Source organism: Chanodichthys erythropterus, chromosome 17 (assembly GCF_024489055.1).
Source record: "Chanodichthys erythropterus isolate Z2021 chromosome 17, ASM2448905v1, whole genome shotgun sequence".
Taxonomy (NCBI): Eukaryota; Metazoa; Chordata; class Actinopteri; order Cypriniformes; family Xenocyprididae; genus Chanodichthys; species Chanodichthys erythropterus.
In genome coordinates this window covers 4,069,169-4,091,064 of record NC_090237.1, presented here as the reverse complement: position 1 = coordinate 4,091,064, position 21,896 = coordinate 4,069,169, and the positions used below count along the sequence as shown (strand labels likewise).

The 21,896-nt window shown below is 35.2% G+C and overlaps 1 protein-coding gene across 1 annotated transcript; it reads left to right on the top strand.

Moving 5' to 3' along the window:
- Window positions 1-269: 269 nt before the first annotated feature.
- On the top strand, window positions 270-16,442 carry LOC137005190 (zinc finger protein 271-like). The gene is made up of 5 exons (XM_067366011.1): window positions 270-351; window positions 850-1,096; window positions 5,678-6,527; window positions 9,799-9,893; window positions 14,308-16,442. Exons 2-5 carry the CDS (start codon window positions 1,012-1,014, stop codon window positions 15,756-15,758), a joined length of 2,481 nt encoding a protein of 826 aa, XP_067222112.1. The 5' UTR covers window positions 270-351; window positions 850-1,011; the 3' UTR covers window positions 15,759-16,442.
- The last annotated feature ends 5,454 nt before the right edge of the window (window positions 16,443-21,896 follow it).

Sequence of the window (21,896 nt, the reverse complement as noted above, 5' to 3'; positions counted from 1 at the left end):
GTCAGTCTTTCAGTTTCATCAGGTTCCTTGACAAATTAACAGTGTAGACCTAATCAGAGACAATATCAGAAGTCTTGTGTCTGTTTCATTTGATCTTTCATGCTCTAATGTTACCATCACATATGACTGACAATCTTATACAAAGTTGTGATAGTTTCAGGAATCTCAGAATCATTCAGCGCCTCCTATAGGAAGAAGAGCGAATAACACATGTGACACCCGTAGACGCAGTACGGCAGATGTTTACGACAATAAGAGCACATGTACGGCTGTATCACGGCAGAGTGTTGTGTGAGTTTTGTTTTGATTTGGTTTGTTCAAATTATGCTGTGCGAACGAATAAAACATCTGGTAAGACATTCTTTAAAATATGAAGATATGGTTTAGGGTTAGTAATATGTTTATATATTTATTTGAAAGGAATTAAGACTTTAATTCAGCGTTGTGCGTCCTGGTTTATTATTAATTAGAGAGTAATAATATATTGGCAGAGAGTTTTTTCACAGACTCTGTTTCAGCTGTTAACACCAATAAAATATGTTTACAGAAGATCTCAGACATCACCATAATGAATGAGGTGAAAACAGGGAACTTTTGGAGACAAAAAGGCTTTTCAGCAGCTCAGTTAAACATGATAGTCCTGTTGTTTTTCTCAGACTTTGGACAAGAATTAAACAAACCTTGTGTTAAATATATAGTATATGTAATGTAATATGTAATGTATATGTAATCTAATATGTAACCAAAATTCTCCATATTTCATCAAACATGTTCAATCTAAATATCTAATCTAAATGAAATTAAAGTATTTCAGTATAAATTCAGTAACTTCTCTTTTGATTTTTCCAGATCTGGTCCTGTGGGTGTCAGTATCACACAGTGATCACAGTTCACACCTGCAGTGAAGCTCCTCCCACAACAATTCACCAATAAATACTGGGAATATTCACATCATCCTACAAGAGAAGGACAATCTCCAGGTGTAGAAGCTGAAATCTGTGACTGTTAGAGATGGAGTTTATAAAAGAGGAAATTGAAGACATGAGTGATCCAGAATCATCCAGAATAAAACATGAAGATACTGAAGAACAAATAGGTTGGTGTCCGTTCTTGATTCTTCATTTTTGACTGCTTTAGTAGCTGTGAAATGATAAGCAGTAAATGGATGATAAATGATACATTAATGCATCTAAATCATACTCTTGTTTCTAGCATTTTTCATCTAAATTTTAAGTATATTAACAAGTGAATGACAGCTAACCTTTGCCACATCTAAGATCTGATATTGGATACTAACAGTTACCTGGGGGTTTTCCAGAAAGCAAGATTATCTTACAGTCAAACATACCCTAAACTCTTGGTTGATTAACCCAAACATTGATTACTTGAGGCATGCTGATTCCAAAACACATCTGGGAGTAAGTTTATCCAACCCAGAATATGTTCAGAGTTAACACACAAGACATTCTTAACAAAGTGACAAATCGATGAGTCACCATGGAATGGATGCTAAGAAAAAGCACTCATACTACTTCTGTCTTCCTCTTTTGTTTAAATGCTATTTACTTACTTAGTGCATATCCACTTATTTGGTGGTTGTGCAATAATTTTTCAATCGTTTTGTGTAATAATCTTTAATCATGGTGAATAAGAACTATATTGTTAGTTTGATGCTAATTATATAATAAAGACTTATTCAATTAAATAAAAGTCTGTGCTTGTGAAGATAACATGGCAGTAAGTTTATTAATTTTGCTTCCATAATGCTTGAAAGGTTTGATATATATATATATATATATATATATATATATATATATATATATATATATATATATATATATATCAAACCTTTCAAGCATTATGGAAGCAAAATTATAGAAGTACATTGTAGCATAAAAAAAAATTGGTTGCAAAAAAAGACCTGAATACAGATCAACAATGTGAGATGCAACCGAGGTGAAAAAAAAAGTACACTTCTATAATGTACTTAAAGTGCTCTATTTTTACACACTAATTTTGTACTTAATATACTAAAAATTCTTCTTTATTACTACTTAAGATCTTAAGAACATCGAAGTGTACTTGTAACTGTGCTATTTTGAGACAGCATGAAATATGAACTAAAATGTGATTTTAATATACTATCTCTGTATTTAAAAAAAATATATTTAGCTACCATTTGTAGTACACTATGGGTTCAAATGTACTATAAGAAAATAGAACACTTTAAGTATATTATAGAAATGTTCTATTTTTTTCACCTTATATTAATTACGTGAGGAATAATTGATGACGAGCCCTTGAATTGTTAGAGGAGAATACACACCCGATGTGGTAATGCCGTTACACCTTGGGTTTTCTAATAATTCAACAGTCCAGAATCAATTATTACGCTTATACTACGGTTACCACACCTCAAGACAGTGTTCAGATGTCATATTTCAAGACATTTGTCAGGTTTTTGTCCTTAAAGCACTCTTGTGTGTGGGTATAATTTCTTATGCATCTCATCTCAAACCTCCGTTGCTAATTCTGAAACTTAATTTCAGAACTAGTGACGGAAGCTTGAGCCATAGCAGACTAATACAGTTATTAATACGGTTGAGAGAGAAAGAGAGAGAGAGAGAATAAGCATATGTGAATCAGCCTACCTGAGTCTCTCACGGCAGCAGTGTGTCCACTAATAGAGAAACTGTAAGTTAATTTACTTCAAGAACCACACAGTTAGTGAGAAATGTCATGTAGTTTTTAAGTTGCTGATCTATTTTACTGATTAATTTGTCAGAGCAAAGCAGACAACACGTTTCTGTGCAAGGGTGTCCGTACTGTATGTGTGCGTGTTTGAAAGAGAGAGAGAACAATAATTTGTCATTTTTATCCTATTGTTTACTAAATTTATTTGCTTGATCGTCGTTATGGGTTTTGTTTGTTTTGCTGTTGTAGGCAGTAAGGACCTTTTGAAATAATAACTGAAATCATTTGGCGGAGTGGTATGGCACTTCAATGTGTTCAAGACCTGCCTAGAATACTTTAGCAGTGCATTTTCTTTAAAAAAAAAAAATAAAAAAAATAAATAATATATATATATATATATATATAACATTAACTTCAATAAAATAAGCATTACCTTGTTTTAATCATGCTTCATATATTGATATAACTACATGTATAAAATTGTGAGCAATCTGTCATGCCCACTGTAGCTTCATCAATAGGTCACATATGCACTGATAGCTCTAAAGTAAACTAACCCTGGAACAGATCCTGCTAGTGATCAATGTCATTCTCGCGTGAAGAAGAAAGTGACACAGTAAACAACAATGGAGGACATCCAGCAGATCTTGTTCTAGCTTCTTGGCATGTGGCTGCTTGTCACAAGAAGAAACGGTATTGTGTTTCAATTTTATTAAAAAACAAATGGCGCCTTTTGTGTTGTTATTCCCTTTGTAGCAAGCACAAGTGACGATTCTCTGTCAACCAATCAGCGTTCAGCAGTGAGTTTAGCTCCACCCTTTAGCACTATTGTGCTAGGTACCCCAATAGAAGGGCCTCAAAAAAGTGGTATGGTATGTTTCGGAATTAGCGTACCATTCACAACTTCTGGCAATGGAAACGGCAAAAATTGCGCTCTTTGCTGAACTGTTCCCCTCTGTGGAAATGAGGCATTACATACCCTCAAAGTTACCTCCGTTTTTGGAACCTTTAAACTGGATACGATTGACCACAGGAAGCCAGTGAAGTTGGTAAAGGATGGAAGTGAAATGCTCGGAATTTTTGTTATATGTAAGGGCTCGAGCAGCAGAGTTTTGTACCATTTGAAGGCACTTAATTGCTATGGCAGGTAGTCCGCTATATAAGGAGTTACAATAGTCCAATCTGGAGATTATAAAATCATGGATAACAGTTTCTGCATCTCTAGAATTAAGTGAGGGACGTATACAAACAATATTTTGCAATTGGTAAAAGCATGATTTAACCATCTGACCAATATGTGAATCGAAACATAGTGTAGAGTCGAACAGTACTCCCAAATTCCGCACAGATGTTGATGGCCTAATCTGGACACCATTGATATCAATAAAAATGTTGTGCTGGGAAAAGCTCTGTGATTTAGGGCCAACCAGCATGATTTCAGTTTTATCAGCATTAAGTTGTAAAAAATGATCAGACATCCAGGTTTTAAGTTCTTGAAGGCAAGAAATAACTGAAAGGGGTGGACAGACTGAGTTGGGTTTAACTGTAAATAAATTTGAATATCATCAGCGTAACTATAAAAATTGAGACTATAACGTCTGATGATCTGACCGAGTGGCAGCACATAAATGAGAAACAAAAGGGGACCAAGGACAGAACCCTGGGGTACACCACGGGAAATAGTGACGGTACAAGACCTATTCTTACCTATCCTAGTAAATTGCTGTCTATCCAATAGATATGAAGTTAAACACTGAAAAGCAGCACCAGTAATACCTATTTCAAATAGTTAAGAATGAAGTATAGAATGGCAAACAGTATCAGATGCTGCACTGAGATCAAGGAGAATCAGGATACTATGGCCACCTGAATCAGAAATCAAAAGGAGATTGTGATGAAGTTCTTGTAAAGGAAGGAAGAGGACAGGGTCAGCTTGACTGCTGATGGTGGTTTTATTATAATAAATTCACTCCTTAAACAGTTTGTTGTGCACAGAGTACCAAAAAATAAATACAGTTGCATAAACTTTCACTCCAGCAAAGATCCTTCAGTCCGATCAGGCTCCACCAGTCAGCAGTCCTTCTCTCTCTCTCTCACACACTCCTGTTTCTCCTGGCGTTTTATACTTTCTCCACGCCAGTAACTGAAACAAGACACAGGTGTTCGTTATTTGTGTTTAACCCACTCACTCACCGCTCATCTCCCAACTCTCTCTCCCATTGCAGACTTTGCTGAACCACGCTCCCCTCACCACAGAGATAATTTACCACTTTTAAAAGTGCTGTTTCTGTGCTGTGGGAGGGACAAAATCTAGATTAAAATGTTTCAAAAAGGTTGTGTTTCTCTAAATGTAACTGCAGTTGTGCTACAACTACCTTCTTCAGTAATTTAGCAACAAATGGGAGGTTTGATGTTGGTCTATAGTTGTTCAGATCAGTGTTATCAAGACCAGACTTCTTAAGAATTGGGGTGATGGCAGCTGCTTTTAGATTATATGGAACACAACCAGTGGCAAGAGATCTGTTTATAATGAGTAATAGGTTGGATAAGTGAAGACAAAAGGGTTTCATGTAGGTATGTTGGAATAAGATTGAGTGTACAGGAGGCAGAGTTAGATTTGGTGATCAGTTGTTCAACCACAGATGTGTGAGTAAAAAAGTGTTTAGCAGGCAGCATATCAGACATGGAGATTAGTAGGGAGAGACAGCTGGGGAAAAAGCTTTTATCAGTTTTATGTAGCAAAGCTTTCACAGAGATCAACAGAGCCATTAATGGATATGGATGATGGTTTGACAAGTTTCTTTATCTCAGAGAAGAGAGATTTAGGTTTGCAAAGAGAACTAGTCCTTTAAACATACCCGTGTATGTCACATAACCTGCTTTCTGGAATACACCCCTGATCTTTTGTTGTCATTGCTTAAGCAATGTTAACTTGGATTTTCAAGTTTTTGAACTGATTCATACTACCTAATGTTTATTTTAGACCAGATGGAGGTGATGGAGCAAAAACACAAACTGAATGAAGTTAAAGAGGAGAAAAGTGACTTCAAAACTCAAGAAACAAAAGCCAAAAAGCTGCACACCTGCTCACAGTGTGGAAAGAGCTTCCGGAATAAAGGAGACCTTAATGTACACATAAGATTTCACACTGGAGTGAAACCGTTTACATGCACTCAGTGTGGAAAGAGTTTCATACAAAAAGGAGACCTTAATAAGCACACAAGATTTCACACTGGAGAAAAACCGTTTACATGCACTCAGTGTGGAAAGAGTTTCATACAAAAAGGAGACCTTAATAAACACACAAGAGTTCACACTGGAGAAAAACCATATGAATGTTCTCAGTGTGGAAAGAAATTCCTAAATAATAGAAACCTTAACACACACATGAGGGTTCACACTGGAGAAAAACCGTTTACATGCACTCAGTGTGGTAAGAGTTTCACAAATAAAGGAATCCTTAATGTACACATGAGAATTCACACTGGAGAGAAACCGTATACATGCACTCAGTGTGGAAAGAGTTTTTCTCAAGCAACAGGTCTCAGTTATCACCTGAAAATTCATTCAGATGAGAAGCCTTATGTGTGTTCCTTCTGTGGAAAGAGTTTTTCAAGGCTGTATATATGTAAACAGCACCAGAAAACACACAATAAAGTGAGAGATCATGTGTGTTCGGAGTGTGGGAAGAGCTTTACAGCATATAGTCATCTGAAACAGCACCAAAGAATTCATACCGGAGAAAAACCTTACAAGTGCTCATATTGTGACAAGAGTTTCGCTCGTTCTGGAAACCTGAAAATACACAAGCGAGTTCATAATGGAGAGAAGCCGTAGAGAGAGTTTTACGCAAAACAAAAACTAGAATGATTCACAGTACACAAAACACTGTTCACACTGAACAAATGTTCTCCTCAGATCTAGTGCTGTCAGGAAACTAATGTGAGATTCAGAAAAAAATTATAGAAATGCCACAAGATTTGTAGAGGTGTTTTTTTATGTTTTGTTGGGGAACAGAATATATATTCAGTCACTTTAATTTATGAACTTGAATTCTTTGTAAATTTAGAGAAATTACTGTAACAAAAACCTGTTATCAATCATTTGTCATTGGTGTATGCAAAATTATTGATATACAGATTTATTCTTTTGATAAGTGTCTTTTATTTATTTTAATTATTATTCCTTTTTATATTAATGAATTGATATGTATTCATTTAATCATCATTAATTGTTATATTCCTTATGATCCATATATTCCTTATATGCCTTAAGATTATAGATAATATACATATATACAGGTGCATCTCAATAAATTAGAATATCATGAAAAAGTTTCTTTTTTTTTTGTAATTTAATTCAAAAAGTAAAACTTAAATATATTCTAGATTTATTCAACTTATTATTAGATTTATTATTTATTAAAGTAAAATATTTCCAGACTTTTTTGTTTTCATTTTGATGATTACAGCTTTCTGCTCATCAAAATAAAAAAATCAGTATTATTAGAATTTTTAATTTCAAATTCTAATAAATTACCATTCTCAGGGTATAAATACTGGATTTAGGTCAGTAATTCCAACAGCAGTCATGGGGAAGTCTGCTGACTTGACAGCTGTCCAGAAGACGATCATCAAGACCCTCTAAAATGAGGGTAAGCCACAGAGTAGGAAAAAGTGTACTAGTGAAAGGAATGACCGCAGGCTTGAAAAGATTGTCAGGCGAAGCCGATTTAAAAACTTAGGAGAGCTCCAAAAGGAGTGGACTGAAGCTGGAATCAGCGCATCAAGAGCCACCGCACACAGACATCTTCATTTATTGACATAGTGAATTGGTGTTTTTTTGTTGAATGTGAGCCAAAATCATCACAATTAAAGAACCAAATACTTAAAGCAGTTCAGTTTGTGTGCATTGAATTTATGTAATACACGAGTTCCACAATTTGAGTTGAATTACTGAAATAAATGAACTTTTCCATGACATTCTAATTTATTGAGATGCATGTGTGTGTGTATATATATATATATATATATATATATATATATATATATATATATATATATATATATATATATATATATATATATTACTATATGCTCTGATATGTTTGATTATGTCCAGATGTTTCTCTTCTGTACTGAAAGATCTAGTGGGTGTTTTTTTCCATCACAATTGATTACATGACATACCTTTGTATCAAAATATGCCTGTTTCCATCTCTGCAGACATGAGATAATGTATGATCTGCGATATGGATTTTTGAAAATTACCTTTCAGGCAGTGTGTAATGTAGCTGTATGTGAATGTAAACAGTCTGCAAAGTTTTAAAGCTGAAAGTGCATCATAAATAGTTATTATCTCTCAAAACAAAGAGTCGAATCTGAACAGCTTAAATGATTCAAATCTCTTTTCTGCGAAGTTCACACATCACAAGTTAATACATTTGCATAATGCTCATTGCCTGCCTGCGTTCTGCGTGGACTCCAGCGAACACTTGAACCCCTCTCCAATGCTGGAGCTCGTTTGTGTGGATAACATGTTGACAAGACGCTGTGCTCTGCAGTGTGAAAGGAAATTTAGTTTATTTTAACTTCCAAAGGATGAGGCTGTGAAGAACCAGTGGTTAAAGATGGGACTGTATCACTGAGAAACATCCTGCTGAAGTCTTTGTGATGGAGGTTCAGGTTAAATAACTAGTTTTTCCAGTATTTAATCATCAGATTTGTGCTAGTATTTATATAGTAAAATCAATGCCATTGTTACTGTCTTTACAGTGTGTACAATCGCTGAGCTTTAGGAAGCTTCAGAGCTGTGTGTGGTAGACCAATCACAACAGACTGTGCCATCTGGGCAATCAGAGCAGAGCAGGCTTGTGGAAAGGAGGGATTTAGAGAGACTGATTCATCCAGTGAGTCGTTTGCACATCACCACATTTTTAATGATTTTCAATGTATATTATGAGAAAATGAAAGTGTTTTTGACCTTTGCATGTAAACCTGTTGTAGGAAAGTTTCAAATAGCATAATAGGGGCATTTTACAGGTGTCAAAATTACACCTCGTTTATCTATTTTCTTCTATCTTTGCAACTGTAGCATTTGACCGGTCATGTCGAATATGAAATAATGGTCTGTTTGACCTTTTTTTTTTTTTTATTAGATCAAAACACAAGTTCAGGAGGATGTAAGTTTCCTGAATTTATATTCTTTGCTGTTATTTTATTCTTCATATCTTCTGCTTCTTCTCTTCTTTCTCTGCTTGTATTCTGCAAATATATCACTTCTTTTGAGTCCTTCTTTGTATTATACTGTGATCTTCTCAATCTTCATCTGTTAAAGACAATACTTTGGAACTTATTATAATCTATAGAATAAGATCGATTTTATTTATTTTGTTTAAAAATGTTTGTACATTTTTCATATTTGATTCAATTGTTGTTTTTATAATTGTACATTTTTACTTAATAAATTTGTATCTCACATAATCATTGCTCGTTTGCCTGGATCTCACCGCATCAGTCATTAAACTATTTCCTCAGTTTGAGTTTAATTTTGAGTTGTTCAGTTTCTTTGTTGTAAATTTCAACATTAAGCACAAATTTCAGTATCTCTTTGAGATGCTATCAAGTCTTCAAAAAAAATTTTTTTGGCCTTACTAGACACATTCACACTACAAAGTAGCCTACATTTAATTTTTTGTTCTTACTAGACACATTCACACTACAAAGTAGCCTACATTTGTTGACTCTTATGCCAAATTGATTGCAGTGCTCCTTGTGTAAGTCACATAAAGTGTAAAAGATTCAATAATATTTTACTGACACATATTTTCTTTATTATTACAGTGAGTAATTTTATTTTTATTAGCATTTTAGTCAAATATTTTGCCTACCTTAAATATATTAAAATATTGTATACATTGACCAGGCTTTCTTTAGTTATAAATTAATTATGTTTTGACTACTTCATTCACTTTCATCAGGTTCATTAACAGTGTAGACCTAATCAGAGAAAGCAACATAAGTCGTGTTTCATTTGATCTTTCATACTCTAATGTTATCATCACATATGACTGACAATCGCTATAAAAACTTGTGATGGTTTCAGGAATCTCAGAATCATTCAGCGCCTCCTAGAGCAAGATGTAAGTTTCGACACCCGCAGGCGCGGTACGGTAGATGTTTACGACAATAAGAGCACATGTACGGCTGTATCATGACAGAGGCTGCGTCCGAAATCGCATACTACATGAGTAGGTACTACATTTGAATTTGAACGTACTTCTCGACCGTTAAAACAGTACGTTCTGTATAGTATGAATATGGGTAGTATGAATGGAATTCGGACGTACTACATCCGCCATGTTAATGTTGTCACTTGTCATGCGTCGTCACAACAGCGCGGAAATTTAAAGGGCCTGCTCTACTTCGCTTTCATCAGCAATGTTTTTTTTTTTTTTAATTAATGCATATTAATGCATTATTTTTTAAATAATTCAATCAACAGCTTAAAGGAGGCGTCGGTCAGCTGCTCGCAGATCACGCTTTCTTCAACAGCTTGTTAAATATGCCAAAGCATAATCACCTATTTAGCTAGGAAATTTTACCTCAGAATAAAAATACATCTGTGAATATCACGACAGAGGCTGATTTGAAGCAATGAAATTAAGTAATTTATTGTTAAAAATGAATGCATATAAAAATACACGAGAAACAAAAGACATGAATCAATGAACAAACTTGAATACATTATATATAAATAAATAATGTGTAGATAGACAGAGAGGGCGAGAGAAATACACAACACAGCCTAAATATTAAATACAATATATACAAATAAATACAATGATAATAATATACATATTCTAAAAAAACTACAAACTGTGAGCCCTATAAACTACTACCGCCTGAATGTTGCTGTCCGTTAAGTTTTCTAATCTCATTAAACTGCTTAACAGCGTCACCATTAAATAAAACAGTGTTAGCAAGCGGATGTAACTTATCTCGACCTGTTCGTTAGCTTGATGTGCTGTCAGTAATAATGATTAAACATCTTTTTACAGCCAACTCTTAATCTTCTCATTACATTGTTTAAACTTTCAATAAGTCAGCCGTTTACTTACATAATGTTAAACAAGTGCAATTTAACCACAATAAACACCGTTTTTCTTGAGGTACTTAAGGACTTGAATGAGCTGCATATCGCCGCTTTCCGCCATTTTTTAATATGAATATGAAGAATCCTTTCCTGTGGCATCACGGGATAGCGTAGCGTCCATCGAATGCCTACTACAGAATTCGGGTGGAAGTAGTAGGTCATCCGGGTACTTCTCGCCTACTGTTTTTCGAATACTATGAATTCGGACATACTACTCGCCTCGCATACTGTTTTTCGCATACTATATAGTAGGGAAGTATGCGATTTCGGACGCAGCCAGAGTGTTGTGAGCATAGACTGTAAAAAAAGATGGACAACGCAACGTCGCTTCCTTCCATTGTATTGAACTGAAGCCAAAATGGGTTGATGAATGGGCGCTGACACGTTACGCAATACGTCAAAAAAAAAAAAGTTTGGAGCCTGGGCATGCGCAGAAGGAATCGTCAGTTGAGCCGGAGGCGGAGTCGCGATATCAAACTTCCGCCCAGACGACTGCGTCATCATTCATGTATTTTAAATAGACTATAAAAATTATACACAATTTAAAAGTCTACCTATAAAATAATAGGCTATTCTGTTTCTAGAGCAATAATATTTTTGAAACAGCAAATTCAGTAGATAAAATCAATATAATATGCCACTAGAAACAATTCTAAATCGTCAGAAACGGTCCTGCCATTTTAAATCAAGTTCAACTAACGTTATAGGAGATCGATTGCTGTAATTAGAGTAAGCTATCATTAGTTTTGTCCTGCTAATTATTATTTTATACCCATAAAAATAATAAGTAACTGCCAGATAACGATCACCTGCTTTTTCCCGACATGGTTAACATTAGGTGTGTTATCTTAACTAATAACATTTATTAATTAGCTTATAACGCCCATTGATGTTACAGAAAAAAAGTTCAGTGATCCGTCAGATCCTGTAGGTCGGTTAGTACAGTTTACTGCTGAACAACTCATTTTGTTTGTGTTAATGACAAAGAAATCGAAAATTAGCAGTTAGTTAATACATCTTCAATCTCCCCTCGAAGCTCCGACAGTCCTCAGACAACCTGTCAATCAACTTCGAATCATGACGACACGCCCCGTTTTTATAGAATCAAATTGCTAGCTAAAATCTAAATCATCACAAAAACGAACAATTGAATATATATCAGTGTGATAACAACTACCTTAAATGACCAAAACCATCTTTCAGAAAGTTTTATTTGAAGCAGAATTTATTTTTAAGTTTTCACTGAAGTCTCATTCGACTGCATTGAGAGGGCGGGGTTTATGACCTGTACTGCATCCAGCCTCCAGGGGGCGATCAAAGAGCCCGTGGCTTCACTTTTCAGAACGTATGAGACACACCCGGTTGTGAGTTTTGTTTTGATCAAACTATATTGTGCGGATGAATAGAATAGCTGGCAAAACATCAGTTCTGTAAAAATATAAAGATATTATGTCTGATAAGTGTTAAATTCGTTTTTTATAAAAGTTTATTGTTTCCCAATTGTTCACTGAAAACAAATAGGTATTTATTTTTATATACTTTAAAAAAATATTTATTCGTGTTGAATTTACAAATTTTTCTTTGTTTAAAAGAAATGAATACTTTAATTCAGCGTTGTGTGTCCTGTTTTTTATTAATTATTGTGTAACAGAGAGTTTTTCACAGACTCTGTTTCAGCTGTTCACACCAATAAAATGTGCCACAAAAAGGCTTATCAGCAGCTCAGTTAAACATGATGGTCCTGTTGTTTTTCTTTGGACAATAATTAAACAAACCTTATGTTAAGTTTAACTAATATATAACCACATCAAAATTCTCAATATCTCAACAAACATGTTAAGTAATCTAAATGTAATTAAAGTAATTCTTTATAAATTCAGTATCTTATCTTTGATTTTTCCAGATCTGGTCCTGTGGGTGTCAGTATCACACAGTGATCAAAGTTCACACCTGCAGTGAAGCTCCTCCCACAGCAATTCACCAATAAATACTGTGAATATTCACCTCATCCTACAAGAGAAGGACAAACTCAAGGTGTAGCAGCTGAAATCTGTGTGACTGTGAAAGATGGAGTTTATTAAAGAGGAGATTGAAGACATGAGTGATCCAGAACCATCCAGAATAAAACATGAAGATACTGAGGAACAAATAGGTTGGTGTCCATTCTTGATTCTTCATTGTTGACTACTTTGGTGGCTGTGAAAAGATAAGCAGTATATGGATGATAAATGATACAGTAATGTATCTAAATCATAACCTTGTTTCTACCATTTTTCATCTAAATTTTAGTCATATTAATAAGTGAATGACAGAACTAACCTTTGCCTCATCAAAGATCTGATATTTGACACTAACAGTTACCTGGGGGTTTTCCAGAAAGCAAGGTCATCCTACAGTCAGACATAACCTGACCTCTTGGTTGATTAACCCAAACCTTGCTTACACACAAGACAGTCTCAAAAGATTGAAAGAGAGAGCTGGACTGAGTATGCACTTTCCGGACATAATAAAATGTGTTTTGTGGCAAAAACCATAACAATAATTTGTCGTTTTTATTCTATTGTTTACTATATTTATTTGCTTGATCGTCATTGTGGGTTTTGTTTGTTTTGCTGTTGTAGGCAGTAAGGATCTTTGAAATAACTGAAATCATTTGGCGATGTGATATGGAACTGTAATGTGGTCAAGACCTGCCTAGAACTACTTTAGCAGTGCATTTTCCTGAAAATAATATATATATATGTCTCTTGTGCTCATTAAGGCTGCATTAATTTCATAATAAATACAGAAAAAACAATAATAGTGTGAAATATTATTGCAATTTAAAATTATGGTTTTCTATTTTAATATACTTTCAAATATAATTTATTTCTGTGATGCAAAGGTGAATTTTCAACCATCCTAGGTGTACATGACTTGACATGACATCCGAGCTTTATAATGGTAGTGAACTGTACCAATGAGTATGAAGCTCAAAAAAGTGCCTCCATCCATCATAAACATTTTCCACATGGCTCTGGTGGGTTAATAAAGTCCTTCTGAAGTGAAGTGATGTGTTTTTGTAAGAAAAATATCCATATTTAACAAGTTATAAAGTAAAATATATAGTTTCCACCAGACCACCTTCCATATTCAACTTACGAAAAATGCTTTTTCCGTAGTTAAAATATGGAAGGTGTAGTATGTAGTGTAGCATAAGCATTTTGAATTGAAAGAGTTTTGTGTTCTCCGATTGTATTCTTTAAAAAGAAGAAAGTCATATACACTTAGGATGGCTTGAGGGCAGGTAAAGCTTGGGCTAATTTTTAGTGAAGTAATCCTTTAAAAAATACCTGGATATGTCACATAGCCTGCTTTCTGGAGTACACCCCTGATCTCTAGTTGTCTTTGCTTAAGCAATGTCTACTTGAATTTTCAAGTTTTTTTCCTTGAACTGACTTATCTAACTGTTTATTTTAGACCAGATGGAGGTGATGGAGCAAAAACACAAACTGAATGAAGTTAAAAAGGAGAAACATGACTTCAAAACTCAAGGAACAAAAGCCAAAAAGCTGCACACCTGCTCACAGTGTGGAAAGAGTTTCCAAAATAAAGGAAACCTTAATGTACACATAAGAGTTCACACTGGAGAAAAACCGTATACATGTACTCAGTGTGGAAAGAGTTTCATACAAAAAGGAGACCTTAATAAACACACAAGAGTTCACGCTGTAGAGAAACCTTATGCATGCTCTCAGTGTGGAAAGAAATTCCAAGATAAAGGAAACCTGAAAAGACATATAAGAGTTCACACTGGAGAAAAACCGTATACATGCACTCAGTGTGGTAAGAGTTTCACAAATAAAGGAATCCTTAATGTACACATGAGAATTCACACTGGAGAGAAACCGTATACATGCACTCAGTGTGAAAAGTCTTTCTTAAAAAAAGGAGACCTTAATAAACACACGAGAGTTCACACTGGAGAAAAAACGTATACATGCACTCAGTGTGAAAAAAGTTTCATAAAAAAAGGAGACCTTAATATACACATGAGAACTCACACTGGAGAGAAACCGTATACATGTTCTCAGTGTGGAAAGAGTTTTTCTCAAGCAACAGGTCTCAGTTATCACCTGAAAGTTCATTCAGATGAGAAGCCTTATGTGTGTTCCTTCTGTGAAAAGTGTTTTTCAAGGCTGGATCATTTTAAACAGCACCAGAAAACACACAATAAAGTGAAAGATCATGTGTGTTTGGACTGTGGGAAGAGCTTTACTACATCTAGTAATTTGAAACTGCACCAAAGAATTCATACTGGAGAAAAACCTCACAAGTGCTCATATTGTGACAAGAGTTTCACTGACCCAGGATCCCTGAAATCACATGAGCGAGTTCATACTGGAGAGAAGCCGTACCACTGTACTCAGTGTGAGAAGAGTTTCAAAGATGCAGCAAGTTTAAGACATCATCTGCTCTGTCACTCTGGAGAAAAAACATTTAACTGTGATCAGTGTGTTAAAGATTTTATTTCGTCATCAATTCTAAAAACACACCTAAAAGTTCATTCAGATGAGAGACCTTATGTTTGTTCTCTTTGTGGAAAAAGTTTTTCAAGGTTGGATATATGTAAACAGCACCAGAAAATACATAATAAAGTGAGAGATCATGTGTGTTTGGACTGTGGAAAGAGCTTTAATAGGGCTGCCTTTCTGAAAGAGCACCAAAGAATTCATACTGGAGAAAAACCGTACAAGTGCTCATATTGTTATAAGAGTTTTGCTCGGTCTGGACAACTGAGAGTACATGAGCGAGTTCATAATGGAGAAAGACCTTTCAAGTGTTCATGTTGTGACAAGAGTTTCGCTCAGTATGGACACCTGAAATCACATGAGCGACTTCACACTGGAGAGAAACCATACTGTACTTAGGAGAGAGTTTCACCTGATCAAAAACTGATTCATAGTAAAAAAAAAAAAAACATTACACTGAACAAATGTTCTCCTCAGATCTAGTGTTTTCAGGTAACTAATGTGAGATTCAGAAATGATTTGTAAAGGTGTTTTTTCTGTTTTGTTTGTGAACAGAATATGTATTGTCACTTTTATTTAATTTATGAACTTGAATTGTTTTGTTTGAAATCCCCTAAGTAAAATTAACAGAAATAACCTCAATCAGTCATTTGTTACTGGCGTATGCAAAATTATTTGTATTCAGATTTATTATTTTTGATTAATGTCTTATTTTTAAAGTAATTATGTCACGATCACCTGTGAGAGTGCCCTTCAGCCTCTAGAGGGCACTCCTTCCCGGACTCTCTGTTTCACCCATTTCATGAACTACATTTCCCATACATACTCCTCGGACTAATCACCATTCGTCATTGCACTCAGCTGTTTGTTATTTTGTCATTAGTGTCTGTGTATTTAATCTGAGTTGTTTCTGTCTGTTCTTGTGGTTCATTGTTGAATGTCACCCTGGAGTCTGTTCCCTGAATTTCATGTTTCCCAGTTTTGGTTTGTAGTTTCTTGTTTTATGTTTGGACTGTTATTTTGGATTATGGCCCCTGCCTGTACTCTGGATTACGCCTTATGGAATTGCCCTCAATAAACACCTTTGCTGCACTTGGATCTTCCCTTTGCCTTTACGTTCCGTGACAAATTATTATTAATGAATTCTAGTCATTGATAGCTATGTATTCATTTAACCCTTTCAAGCATGAGTTTAAAATATTCTAGCTGATCCCCAGAGTGAGTTTTTTAGAACGTTTGCCCTTATTGTTTCCATGGTGACGCGTCATGTCACATCAAAGACTATAGAATAACTCAAGACGCGTTACTCATGTTGAGCCGTTTCTCAATATGCGTTCTTGCCTGTTCTTGTCGTCTTGTGTTCTTGTGAAACGTCATCAGTCGCTGTCCAAGTACTGTTCCAATTCAAAGTTCACATCTAACCAGGACAGTTCAAATCCCCGGATGTGTTCTTGATACGTCCTTTTATCGAGGATGCATTGAGGGGTGACTTGTGCGGACTTGAGACAGCCAGGTATACCAAGAATGCATCTCGCACTAACCAGCAAGCGTCAATAGTAAAGGAGAGAACCAGCATAATTTAAACATTTTACTGTCATTATGTCATGATATGTTGTTTCAAGAGTTTTTCAGGTGAGAATGTACTGGTTTAAAGCTCAAATTTTAGGTAGAAGCCTTTCTGAAAATTTGATCAGACATTTTCGGAGTTGTGAGATCCAGGCGATCACTGGACGCTCAGTACTCATGTGCCCCGCCAAGAACAGACTTACCTTGACTAGTCCTTCTGACATTTGCCGCTGGCTCTGATGTCTCTGTAGTGGTAAAACATGACATAATTCGTCTTTTGTATATCTAACAGGTGATCTTTCGTCTAATAAATCTATAATTTGTTTCGTGGCAAATCGTTTTGGCTGAGGGCAAAGTAACGTTTCATAACTTCATATATTTAGGCTATTTAACTTTACCGTTGTAGCGTACTAAAGCGCTGATTTTGTATGCTTGATTGAATTTATTTGTATAGCGCTTTTCACAATTGTTTGCTTTATTTCTTATTGTATATTCTTAATATACCTTTTATAATGGCTATTACTGATCATTACAACTGACATAACAAAGAGACAGGGTTGTGTTTTGTTATTTCATTTTATTACAGTGAAGATAATCAGAGTATGCACATATTAATATATGTGCATTAATATAAAATATGTTTAATATTTTTGAAATGTAAAAGAAAAGAGGCAGGGCTGTTTAATATTTCGTTTTGTTATAAATACTATATATGCAGACATTGAAGATAATCAATGAACACGTTGCCTGAACTACATTTGTGAGGCTTTTAATATGTTTGTTTGTTTTTAAATAAAACGAAAAGAGGCAGAGTGGTGTTTTATAACACATTTTGTTTTATTGTTGCCTAAAATATATACAGAGGTAACTGGAGAAGCCAGAGTGAGCTGAGTGACATTATCAAGTACGCTGTATCATTTGCAGAATCACCAGACTTGTGTCCTTCCGTTCATGGGAGTTCATTCTCCTGAGTCGAACTTGCCAAGTCCTAACTACCAAGGACACAAGTCTGAACTCTGCGAACTTGGTATAGAAGGTAGGGGAGAGTGGGGTAAGATAAGCTAGTGGGTAAGTTGATTTTGTGGGTAAGGTAAGGTAAGTGGGTAAGGGTATCTTGGCAACCGTACCATATAAGACCCCTTAATCGCCTACGTCACTGTGACGTCACCGCTCCAGCTGGAGGCAAATCATAAGGAAGAACACAGCAGCCGCACTAAACAAACACATCGCTTGACTCCAGAAGGCCTTTATTAAACCCCTGCAGTATGTTTATGATGGATGAATGCACATTCTTGAGCTTCAGACTCATTGGTCCCATTTACCGATATTATAAAGCTTGGATGTGTCAGGATATTTATTAATATATCTCAGATTGTGTTCATCAGAAAGAATAAAGACATATACACCTAGAATGGCTGGAGGGCGAGTAAAGCTTGGGCTAATTTTCATTTTAAAGTGAACTTATCCTTTAAACATACCCGGGTATGTCACTTAACCTGCTTTCTGGAATACACCCCTGATCTCTTGTTGTCTTTGCTTAAGCAATATTAACTTTAATTTTCGAGTTTTTCTGCTTGAAATGATTTATACTACCTAATGTTTATTTTAGACCAGATGGAGGTGATGGAGCAAAAACACAAACTGAATGAAGTTAAAGAGGAGAAACATGACTTCAAAACTCAAGGAACAAAAGCCAAAAAGCCGTACACATGCTCGCAGTGTGGAAAGAGTTTCCAACATAAAGGAAACTTTAATGTACACATAAGACTTCACACTGGAGAAAAACCGTTTACATGCACTCTGTTACAGATCCCTTGTCTTCCTGAACTCCATTTCCCATTATCCTCCTGTTCTCCACACCTGCACTCACTTCCCTCGTCATCTCCCCATCATCACAGATCATCATCATCACCTGGACTCCCTCGTCAGCACTCCCTATTTATATGGACTCACTCCCTTCACTCCTTGTCTGTTCCTAATGTAGCTTTAAGTTGAACTAAGGTTGCTGTATGTGTGTATGTAGTGAATCTCCTGCGTTTATATTAAAGAAACCCATTATTGTGGATCTCTGTTTACGACTCATCTCTCAAGCATACTGCAACTGTTACACACTCAGTGTGGAAAGAGTTTCAGACAAAAGGGAAACCTTGATATACACAAGACAATTCACACTGGAGAAAAAACTTATACATGCACTCAGTGTGGAAAGAGTTATGCTGGTGAATCAAGTCTCCGTTATCATCTACGCATTCACTCTGGAGAAAAACCATTTAACTGTGATCAGTGTGGTAAAAACTTTTTTCATCACATTTAAAAGATCACCTAAAAGTTCATTCAGGTGAGAGGCATTATGTGAGTTCTTTTTGTGGAAAGAGTTTTTCAAGGCTGAAAATCACATAATGAAGTGAGAGATCATGTGTGTTGTGACTGTAGGAAGAGCTTTACTACAGCTGCCGAAACGGCACCAAAGAATTCATACTGGAGAAAGACCTTACAAGTGCTCGTATTGTGACAAGGTTTCACTCAGTGGACACCTGAAATCACAGGAGCGAGTTCATAATGGAGAGAAACCGTACTGTACTCAGGAGAGAGTTTCAGCTGATCAAAAACTGATTCATTGTAAAAAACAAAAAAACAAACATTGTTACACTGAATAAATGTTTTCCTCAGATCAAGTGCTTTCAGGTAACTAATGTGAGATTCAGAAAGATGTATAGAAATGCCACAAGATTTGTAGAGGTGTTTTTTTCTGTTTTGTTGGGGAACAGAATATGTATTCATTCACTTAATTTATTAACTTTGAAGGGGTGGATTCTGGAATCCACTGCCGCTTCAATATATATCTTTTAAGTTATTAATCAACATTTATATTTCTGTTAATGTATGTATGTTAAAGCATCTATTTTCCTCTGTACCTCTCACTGAGAGAAAAGAACATGTTATCAGTATGTTTTGGGGAACGTTTCCTGCTCAGAGCAGATCTCAGATCAACTTCAGCCTTGAAGAAGCTGTGAATCGTGTATGTGCGCTAAGTGTTCTGTTCAGGTCCCTTTGTACTGGACAAGTGGCATTCTGCTCAAGACCAGCAGATGCCACATCATGACCCCAAAAGGACATCCGGTACCTAAATCTAGGGTCCCCCTCGTCATCACCGTGACGAAGGGAGATGTGCTTCTTACTATCTGTCCACGTGTGGAAAATTTCTAATCTTGTCTATTTTTCTTAGCCAATCAGAATCATTCAACCTGAAGTAATGACGTAGTTAGTTGACTTAATTGTTGTGAAAATGTGAATGTACGCAGAGCGGCCTACGAACTCCTTGTGAGACCTGAAGCTGGCTTCTGCTGATGAAACTGCAAACTATTCTTCATAAAATTTTTCTTCAATGTATTAATTATTTTAAACTTTGACTCCGGGTCTTTATTCAACATATCTGGTTTCAAGGGGTGCTAAACTGTTTATCCCCAACAACTTGAATTGTTTTGTTTGAAATCCCCTATGTAAAATTACAGAAATAACATCAATCAGTCATTTGTTATTGGTGTATGCAAAATATTTGTATTCAGATTTATTCTTTTTGATAAATGTCTTTTTATTTTTAAATACTTATTATTAATGAATTCTAGTCATCGTGTAGCTCTCATGATATTCTATATTCTATTGTGAATAAAATATAAGTGCATGAAATTTGTAAATTATTGCATTCCTTTTTTATTCACAATTTGTACAGTGTCCCAACTTTTTTGGAATCGGGTTTGTACTTTAAAAACTGTTTTTGGTTTAGTTTATTTTTTAGTTTATTTGATACGAACAGTGTACAAGTACACCAAATCCTTCTCCGATATGAACCAGATGATGTTTTATCATATATATCTTTCCACCTGTAGTCTCTAATGGCCTAACATGGTCGACCTTGCAGAAAAACTACCATGTCAAGAACTAAACCTTTTGACTAAAACGTTTTTTAGTTTCAGTGACATTTATTCATTCTTACTTTTTTTACTTATTCTTACTATTCATTTTTATTTAATTTTACTTAACAAACTCTCTGTTTAGTCTGTTTATGGGAAGGTTACAACTTTGATGTTCAACATATTGTTTCAGAAATGCAAACAATTAAAGATACTGAAATTTCAACTTAATTTAGTTGTTTCTTTTTATTGTTTAATTTAGCTTTAAAAAAAGCTAAAAAAAAATTACAAATATTTTTACAAAGAATATTTGTAAAAGGAAATTTCGATATTAAAATTATTTTTTAAAATAGGTAAAAAAAATATCTTTACACCCACCTACTGACTCGGCTCAACTTATCCCTAACCTGGGGTAATTTGAGCCAAAGAAACACTTTTTTATAAGAAGCTTTTAGAATCCTTTTTCATAGATTTATTCTGATCATTTAAATGATAGAAAACATCCTGAAATTAGTTTAAATACTTTCATTGTACTTCTGCCTCATTTTCCCTTAACTTGAGGACCACACAAGTAAAAAATGGCTCATCTTACCCCACTATCCCCTACATATGTGTAAACATTTTAAATGTATTTAGGTAAGGTGCATTTGTGTGAGCATATAGGGAAATATTTATGCTTTTTACTTGTGTTTTTGAATTTGCGAATCGGGTTTTGTAAATGTGAATTGTGCTGTACATTTACGAATTTTGTTTTGTAAATGTATTATTTTTAGACTGATCTGACTCAATATTTAATAGTGTAGAATCAGAGAAAGCAACTGAAGTGTGTCTAATATTACTATCAAATAACACTGACAATCGCTAAACTTGTGATGGTTCCAGGAATCTCAGAATCATTCAGCGCCTCCTGGAAGAAGACGAGTGAATAACACATGCGGACACCCTCAGGCGCAGTACGGTAGATGTTTACGACAATAAGAGCACGTTTACGGCTGTATCACGGCGGAGCCTGCTTTTTGTTAAAATCATACTGTGCGGACAAATAGAATATCTGGTAAGA

Bases quoted from the DNA above. Each gene is read 5' to 3' on its own strand.
- LOC137005190 (XM_067366011.1), top strand. From the start codon at position 1,012: ATGGAGTTTATAAAAGAGGAAATTGAAGACATGAGTGATCCAGAATCA. The intron at 1,097-5,677 runs GTTGGTGTCCGT...TGTTTATTTTAG, and splicing joins AGATACTGAAGAACAAATAG to ACCAGATGGAGGTGATGGAG. The intron at 6,528-9,798 runs GTAGAGAGAGTT...TGATGGTTTCAG, and splicing joins GTTCATAATGGAGAGAAGCC to GAATCTCAGAATCATTCAGC.